At 33.1% G+C, this 9,700-nt stretch overlaps 1 protein-coding gene and 1 non-coding gene across 2 annotated transcripts; both read right to left on the reverse strand.

The window, feature by feature from the left end:
- Positions 1-556: 556 nt before the first annotated feature.
- TRNAC-GCA lies at positions 557-628 on the reverse strand. The gene has a single exon. It is a non-coding gene; the product is annotated as a tRNA-Cys (tRNA).
- Positions 629-3,696: 3,068 nt separating this feature from the next.
- LOC107870221 (actin-depolymerizing factor 2) lies at positions 3,697-8,485 on the reverse strand. Its single transcript, XM_016716675.2, has 3 exons — positions 8,231-8,485; positions 4,153-4,418; positions 3,697-4,057 (listed from the first exon to the last, which is right to left on the reverse strand). Exons 1-3 carry the CDS (start codon positions 8,231-8,233, stop codon positions 3,895-3,897), a joined length of 432 nt encoding a protein of 143 aa, XP_016572161.1. The 5' UTR covers positions 8,234-8,485; the 3' UTR covers positions 3,697-3,894.
- Between the last annotated feature and the right edge of the window lie 1,215 nt (positions 8,486-9,700).

Here is a 9,700-nt window from a genome sequence, read left to right on the forward strand (position 1 = left end):
AGGGTTTATGGAAGATGCCCCATCCTTCCCAGTCCCAGATTTCACTTGCAAGGTCATATATGATATGTTGTATATGACCTTTATCATTCCCAAAACAATGAATACATGCTCACATATAGCAAACGACGTTTATCTTCAATGTGCCTGGCTTAGTAGTTTCAAAAATCTTGTAAAAAAAAAGCCAAAAGAAAAATGAGACGACGACAACAACAACAACAATAACTTACCTAGTATATTTTCACAACATATACTTGGTGTGGAGTCTTCTACATTTACTCGGTGCAATTTCGTAAGTGGAGTCAGAAGACCCTCAAAAGGAAAGAAGAATTTGACGCACGATATAAAAAAATAAGGGAGTAAAAAAAATGATACAAAGCAAATAGAACCACAAATAGCAATAAACATTGAATAACAAAGGGAGTTAAAAAAATGATACAAAGCAAATAGAACCACATATAGCAATAAACATTGAATAACAAAGAACATATGTGATTCCCAAATATTTAATTCATAAAATTAAGAAAAACAGGTGAAAAAAAAAAAACTCAAAACTAAAAGGGCCCAACCGGGTTCGAACCGGTGACCTCTTGATCTGCAGTCAAATGCTCTACCACTGAGCTATGGACCCGTAGCTGCACATTGATATTTTATTTTAATATTTAGATATTAGTGTGACACTAATAAATTTGAAATTAATTTTATTTCATATTTAATTTGAGATATTAGCTAATTTTGAGATTATTTTATTTTTATCCAATTTTTTGAACTAAAATGGCGAATTTACTATGCAGATAATAGTAATCCTTTCTTATTTCACCCATGTACCAAACGATCCCTTAAAGCATATGTACAATCATCAGTTTCAATATTCTTTAGCCTTTTTTAATTGTTGATATTAGAAGAAATTAACAGGTAGAAGTGTATAAGGCTCCCCAAAATCAGAACTGATAAAGAGTTAACCTGCATAGGCCGCACACTAGATTCAGAATTTCAAATTTACGAGTGTTATATTCAAACGGGATAACTTATTGGGTTCAAAATAAAATTATTTATATCAAGTAAAAATATTTTAATGTAACTATAGAATTTGTCAGCAAAGTTATTGCGTTATATTGAACCTGTAAATTCTATTATAGATCTACCTTTACAAACTGCAAGCACAAGTTGTATACGGTAAGTTATGGACTTGTCTCCTCGCTAAGTGATTGTACACATCTGTCTTACGGATAGAGTTAAGCACGAGATACGTACTTATTTGTTCTTTTTAGCATGTGCTATCTAAAAGGTATCTACGATTGAATTAGTTATTTTGCTGGTCGGCTGAGGAAAAAAGCAAATGGTATTTGGAGGAAAGACATGATTTTCATCTTGATGAAGTGTAGAACGAGGTTGTCTTTCTATTGGGTCGGGGAGACAATCCAATTTGTATTTAGTATCCGTTATTTGATTGAGCACGAGATCTGTTAGTTGCGTTAAACCATCCATAGGAGTACCATCAGCCCCAAAAGTGCTTTGGGCACATTCACTATCCTCTGCCCAAATCATACGCCTATAATATATAATTCACTTGATTTTACATTGCAAAAATATTTTTTCTTACAAATTAGGAGTAGCGATATTTACAAAAAGAAGAGTGATGGAATTATATTCACTTGCTTATATAATTTTGGCTTATCATAGATTCCAATAACACACATATCATATAAACTTATATGATGTCTTATAAAAACACTTCACTTTCTTCTGTATCATGCACTTCTTCTTTCGAAGTTTATCAACCTAAAAGTCTGTCCATCCTTTTAAATCAATCCTCTCAGTCATGGTCTTCACACTCAGTAAATCCCATGCACTTCTCTTCTACTTCCATTTAACCCCAGTTAAGCATACTTCTAATAAGAAAAAATAACATAAATATACACCTTAACTTATTATATTTACATAAATTTTCACTTACAAAGTAATTACAAAAATCTCAACTAATTATGTATCTTCCTTGAATGCACCGGGAAGCTAATTATGTATCTTTACAAGAAAAGAATGTATCTTCGTTGGATGTATTATGTATCTTGACAGACCCAAAATCAGAAAAAAAATAATATCAGTAGCTAATTATGTATCTTTATAAAGGAAAAAATATTTCTTTGTTGGATGTATCGAGAGCTTGACAGACCCAAAATCGAAATTTTGAGTAGTTATGCAAAATATCAAAATTTTGTGTAATTAAGCTCCAAACTGTCGGAATTTATGTTGTTTGACCACTAAGAAAACAAAATAAGTTATAATCGAAAAAGAGAGGATTTTTTTTTTGTCAAGACAAGTATCCCAACTGATTTTGAGGAATGCCTCTAGGTCTTGATCATGTTTCCATGAGCAAAACCCGGTCGCGATTGACACAAGTTGAGCTTACATGGAGAAAAACATGGTTAGTGAGGATTCATGTAGCGAACCCAACTTGTTTGGAGTTGAAGCGTAGTTATCCGGGTTCGAAAAGAAGCAAAGACTAGTGGCTGAAGCAGTATTGCACAAAGCACTGTTGCATTTCACTTGTCAACCAAGTAGGAGCAAGTAGCTATCTACATTAACATAGCCTCAAAAGACAACTTTATTTGAACCCCTCCAACCGAAGCTAGTTGGGTTCGTTAAATGAATTTTCACTGTCCATGTCGTTCATATCAACCAAAAAACAGATACTGGGTAACTCTATCCACGAGGCTTGGATAAATGGGAACAAATCACTCAATGTTTTCGCCTCTGCTAGTATTTGAGGTTTTGAGCCTAAAACCTCATGGTTCATCTAAGTCACACCATTGTGTAATCGGAGCCATAATATCAGAGAGGAAGGATAGGATTTTATGGTGCTTTATGAGAAGACCACAATATAAAGTTGCATTGTCCCCTACTCTCCCCTTCACTGAATGAAATACAGTCAACACACAAGGTATCCAACTAGAAAGATCACACAATTTAATGAAATAAGTTCAAAGGTAATCCAAGTTGAAAAAACACCTATTCAAGAAAAGAAAAAAAGGGCAGCCCGGTGCACTAAAGCTTCCGTTATGTGCAGGGTCCGAGAAAGGGGCCGACCACATATTGTACGCAGCCTTACCTTGCATTTCTGGAGGCAGTTTCCACGACTTGAACCCCTTGATCACATAACAACAACTTTACCAGTTACCCCAAGGCTTCCCTTCGTTAAAGAATAAAATTTAAATCAATTAACGTTTAGACGACTTGAAATCTAAGGCAATCTGAACTCATGTTTCTCAACTACTTCATTGACCGCTAGGGCACATCCCTAAGGAGCAAGCAATTATCCCTCACCACACCCCTAGGAGCAACCAATTTCTTGCTCAATTAAGTCCAAGCCTACTTGTGTTGATTCTCCAACCAAACTCAGAGCAGGGTAGTTTCTGTTCAGAGGTTTCTCCCATTAGCATGAAAATCAAATTCAGTAACTTAAACCACGATTGACAAGACATCTCGGCAACAAAACCAAGAAAGGAGAAGTAGCTAAACATACCGTGTTTGTAATTGTATGTATATACATCCTTTGTACCTCACGATCCAGAAGTACTACGGTAAAAGAAATAATGATGATCAAAATGACAAGACATTCCTTGATTTCATGAATAAGAATAAAAATGTATTCAAAGACTATCAAAGTTCTCTGAAAAGATGCGACTTAAAAGAAAAGAATGACGCTCAAAATAACAAGATAGCTCCTTGATTTCATGAGTAACAATATAACATAGATGAAAGAGTATTGAAGTTCTCTGGGAAGAAGAGCCTTAAAAGATTTAAGATGAACGGGAACGACCAGTCAGTAGTATAACTAACCAAGTTCTACTTCCCCACAAACTATAATCACTTAACACAAGCAAGAAACTCACACACTCAACATTCAATTCCGCCAGCTCGGCTTCTGAAAACATCAAGCCCCATCTCTGTAGGATCAGTTGCTTGCAGCTCTACCTGAAATCCGTCAAGCTCTCTCTTGAACCTGTCTTTGGAGCTTGCATAAATCATCTTGCTTCTCACCCTTGCGGTGTCAGGTGACCTTCAACAATTGATTCAACAAAACACAAAACTAGATAACCAAGAGCATAAACCGGTAGATCAAAATTTATATCACTAAATTTAAGTAAAGCTTACCAAGCAATGAAGAATATCCTGCTCTTCTGACAGTTCTCTTCTGTCATGAAATCAAAGTCATAGACAGCATATCGACACTCATCAGCAGGGAGGCCTGCAGTGAAATCCTCGTAGCTTTGAGTTGGTTCGCCAAGCTTTTCCACGACAACCTGCTTTTGCTTCTCTTCAATCTTATAGATGATGAAGCGGTAAGTTCTTTTTGCCTTCAGCTCTAAAAACTTCAGCTTGCAATCATCATGCACAGCCATCCCAGATGCTGCGTTAGCCTACAATTTTTTACGATATACAGCATTACTCCAAACGTACTCCAACGCAACACATTGAACAGAAATACAAGGGAAATAATAATGAGAGTACCCCATCTAGATCAACAAGTTGGTCATGCACCTAACAAATATTAGGTTAAAAATTATTCAACCTGCCTAATCACTCTTCCAGATACTCCTCTACCTTTAAGAAAAGAATCAGCAAATAGAAGGAACCAAACCCTCCAGTATCTCAGATTTTCAAGCCTTATTCATTTAGTCTAGAAATTACAAATCCCACTTAAAGTCATCCACCAAATGATTGTGAAGAAAACAAATTACAAGAGAGAGATAACAATTGCATTTCAAACTTAACAAAAATTAAGTTGGTTATTCTTCAATTTCTTCTGCCTCAGATGAGCAGAATACATTATTTCAAATGTCACCAAAAAGACAAGAATACATAAGAAGTCCAAAAGATGAGTTCCTGATTTTTTCTCTTTTCGTGATGACAAAAAATGAAGATGGTGGAGCAAGTTCCTCCACAAGTAGATTTTGAAATTGCCAGAGAAGTTGATACTAATATTGAATTCGGCTCTCATTTCCACCCATAGGGAGGGAGAAAATAAAATACAGGGGAACATTGGCATCAACCTGTGAGACCTTACTAAAAACATCAATGAAATTAATACAAGTGCCAAATGTAGCTTTCAAGGTACAAGTGTTCCAGCACCAAATAATTTGTATAATCGAGGCCAGCATTATTCCATAAAGTTAAAATCAACTTGAAACTAAAGAATATTTTCTTGCGTTCTAACCTCAATAAAAGTCAAAGAACGGAATAAAGCACAGTAGGAACTGGTAAGCATTTGTCCATTGTTTCAAGTTCAATTTGAAAGAGAATTCATGTTGAAATATTAGTTGGAATAGCATTTCAAGTGAAATAATGATTTTCACTATCAAAACTTCAATTTTCTTCCAAGTGAAATTCATGTCTGACTCCAACTTCAAATTTACAATTGGATCCTTAACCCCAATTAGAGCAAGAACCTTTATCTAATAAAGCATAGCTATTAAATCCCAGCACTCCTATTCTAAAGCCTGAGATATATCCATGAACTTTCAGGGCCGTTGGTTGGAGGGGTTAAGTGGATTTTCTTGATATAAAATTTGGAATTAAACCTATCATGTATTTCACTGTAGGAATTACGAGAAACCAGGACTTAATATCACAATCATGGGATCATCTATTCCGCTTAGAAGGTTGGATAGATGATCCTTGTTTTAATGCTAGAGTAACTTGATTTTGAACCAAACGGCCCCTTTCATAATTAAAATCCAATGAGAAGCCGTAGCAACTACCAAGAGTAATATTTTAGATGAGACCCAAACATAAAGGGGTTAATAGTCAAACCCACACTTGAGACCATGCATGCAGGACAAGTCGGTATCGAAAACTCACACTTCAAACCACAATGTAACCAACAAGAATCAAATATACTTTAAATAAGTTTTAAAAAATCAGCACAACCTACTAATTGGTGACTGAAAACAAAGATCTAAAGTTCGACTTTAGAAAAAGGAGTTTTACATAGCATAAAGCTTCACGGAATCACAATCGTCAGAAGCAGGGCCAAAGATACCAACCATGTCTACAAGTTCGATTTATTTGTGTCTAAAACTTCACTTAATATGTATAAATAATTTATCCAGAAACCAATAAGCTATCTTTTCAATCATCCAAAACACAAACTCAAAATCCTAACTCCGAGATTAAATAAAGTAAAATAATTTTAAAAAATGGTCATATGAACAACCTAAACTCATCAATCTAACCATAAAGTGAATCAGATCCATAAAAGTTATTAAACCACTAAAGAAATCGGCAAACCAACTGCTAAATTCCATCAAAATTATAGAAAAAGAGCTTTTCATAGCATAAAACCATAAACTATAAAGCTTCACAGAATCACGGTCAACAGTAGACGGGTACGGTTATTGTGTCTAAAAATCCAGTTAATACGTATAAATAATTTATTCAAAAACCCGTCTTTTCTATAACCCAACACTCATAAATGCAAATCTTGAATCCACCCCTGATCAAAAGATCCCACAAAGCAAAGGGACATCCCAGTGTACTAAAGCTCCAAAGCTCCAAGCTCCAGCTATCTGGGTCGAAAGGGTTGGACCACAAGGGATCTACTGTATGCAGCCTAAACCAATAAGCTATCTTTTCTATAATCAAAAACTCATAAACTCAAAATCCTAAATCCACCACTAATCATAAGATCCCACAAAGCAAAGGAACAGCCCAGTGTACTAAAGCTCCAGGTATGTGTGGGTCCCAGGAAGGGCCGGACCACAAGGGATCTATTGTACGCAGCCTAACCAATAAACTATCTTTTCTATAATCCAAAACTCAAACTCAAAATCTTAAATCCACCTCTAAACACAAGATCCCACAAATCAAACCAGCTATGTGTGGGTCCGGGGAAGAGCCAAACGACAAGGGATCTATTGTACGCAGCCTAAACCAATAAGCTGTCTTTTCTATAATCCAAAACTCATAAACTCAAAATCTTATATCCGCCTCTAATCATAAGACCGCACAAAGCCAAGGGACAGCCCAGTGAGCTGAAGCTCCAGCTATGTGTGGGTCCAGTGAAGGGCCGGGCCATAAGGGATCTACTGTACGCAACCTAAACCAATAAGCTATCGATAATCCAAAACTCATAAACTCAAAATCCTAAATCCGCCTCTCATAGGGCAGCTCGTTGTACTAAAACGTTATGTGTGGGTCCGAAAGGAATGGCTGGACCACACGGGACCTACTGTACTCAGCCTAAACCAATAAGCTATCTTTTCTATAATCCAAAACTCATAAACTCATAATCCTAAATCCGCCTCTTATAGGACAGCTCGGTATACTAAAGCTACAGCTATGCATGGGCCCGAGGAAGCGTCAGACCACAAGGGATCTAATGTTCATACAAACCACCTAAAACTCATCAATCTAACTCATAAAGTCATTTTTTTTTTCCAAAAAATAATCAAAACTTGAAATCAGATCCATAAAACAATAAATAAATCAGCAACTCAACCAATAAATTTCATCAAAATTATACAAAATCGCATTTATTATGCATATTATTTCACAGATCGAACTAGAGCTAAATTAAATTAAAAAAACTTAATTTTACAAACAAAAAAAACACTAGTAGCTACGAAGCACCAAAAAAAAACAACATCAAAATTCCAGAAAATCGTGTCGATTATAATATATTTTACAGATCGAAGTACAGCTAAATTTATACATCAAAAATATTAAATAAACTTAATTTTCCAAAAAAAAAATGTCGTAGCTACGAAGCAAAAACAAAAAAATATATCATCCAAATTCTAGAAAATCATGTTATTTTACAGATCCAAGTAGAGCTAAATTTATATAAAAATAAATAAATAAATAAACTTAATTTTACAAAAAAAATAAAAATGTAGTAGCTATGAAGCAAAAAAAAAAATCATCAAAAATCAAGAAAATCGTGTCTATTATACATATTATTTTACAGATCGAAGTTGAGCTAAATTAATACATAAAAAAATTTAATAAACTTAATTTATATAAAAAAAAAAATGTCGTAGCTACGAAGCATAGAGAAAAAAATCAAAAAAATTCAAGCTAATTGTGTCTATTGTACATATTATTTTACAGATCGAAGTTGAGCTAAATTAAAAAAATATATACATAAACTTAATTTACAAAAAAAAAAAAAAAAAAAAGTAGTAGCTAAAAATTTGAATATTACAAAAAAATAAAGGGAAAATTGACTAACCATGATTTTTGTAGTAGATGGAAGAGAAAAAAAAGGAGAGAATTTAGGGGTGCTATAAAGAAGGGTATATTTTTGGGGAAAATGATGAGACCAGATATACCAACAAGAGGGGTCCTTGTTTTTCCTCTCTTTTTCTTATTATTTATATTTATACTTTTTTTTTTTATGATTTGATTGACAGATATTTATAAAAAAATATTAAAATTTATATTTAGAGAAAAAAGAAAAACTTAGATAATTAGGTGGTTGTCGATCGTTTCTTTTAGGAAAAAGATAGATTTTAAAATAAAATTATTTTTAATTACAATAACGTGATCATTTATTTTTTTTGAACGAATTGAAAAGAAAATAATATCATATAAGTTTAGTAAAAGTTATAAGGTGTGATATCTCATGAATGAAATTTATATCATGTTTGATTAATAGTATAAATTTTATAATTAATTTATATCATCAAACAAATACAACCTATCTTATTTCATCAATCATGAGATTATTTTATACCAATTCATATAATATAAAATAGATCAGGAATTATAATTTCAAAATTATAATATTGAGATATTTTATCCACGTATTAAATAATCCCAAAATATGACAAAGGGAGAATTATTTTTTATCTTTACTAGTTTAGTCGCACGTGCCACGCACGTATAACTTTTAATTATTTAAAATTAAATGATTTTATCTATTACAAGATTTTTAATGAAGTGCAAAGATAAAAAACATAACAAGCAATTTTATAAAATAAATAAATTAAGTCCTAACTCTATACAAAGCAAAAATAATATTATTCCCTTCGTCCCATTTTACTCGTCCCAATTTGATATTCTACACTAATTAAGAAAAATAATTAATAACATGACTACTTTACCATAGTACCACTATTAAATAATGTTTATATTTTAATTTGGAGCAAAAATAATTAATACTAACGGTAAAAAAGGAAAAAAATTATTTTGTCTTGATTAATAAAAAATGACAAGTAAATTGAAAAATCAAATTAGAAAATTTGGGACGAATAAAATGGAACGGAGGGAGTACTTCACAAATAGTAGTAACGCGTACTATACTAATATTTGAACAACTTTGCAAAAACTAAATTTGTAGATGTAGATATAGATGTAGATTTATAGATATTTTGAAATCTTCTTAAAATCAAATTTAGTTAATTTAGAATTCTTCAACTAATTAAAAAAATATTGGTTATCATCAATGGCTTCACGTCAAAATGGAGCATCATGTGAAGACATAGCTTCAGCATAACTTTCAGGATCTTTTTCAACCAAATAAGCTTGAAAATCAGGTCCAAAGTCTTTTGATTTGGCTGATCTTGAACTACGCCGTGGTTGACTTTCTTCCAATGGCTCTACTATTTTCCTTTTAAGAGGAGAAATAGAAGAACTTGAATCTTGTTTAAAAGAATCTTTTTTCTTGGAAAATATATGCTAAAAAAAGTTAGCATATAAA

Source organism: Capsicum annuum, chromosome 5 (assembly GCF_002878395.1).
Source record: "Capsicum annuum cultivar UCD-10X-F1 chromosome 5, UCD10Xv1.1, whole genome shotgun sequence".
Taxonomy (NCBI): Eukaryota; Viridiplantae; Streptophyta; class Magnoliopsida; order Solanales; family Solanaceae; genus Capsicum; species Capsicum annuum.

Excerpts from the sequence above, each read along its gene's own strand:
- LOC107870221 (XM_016716675.2), bottom strand. Across the intron at positions 4,058-4,152 it reads AGGATATTCTTCATTGCTTG|GTCACCTGACACCGCAAGGG; the intron begins GTAAGCTTTACT and ends CAATTGTTGAAG.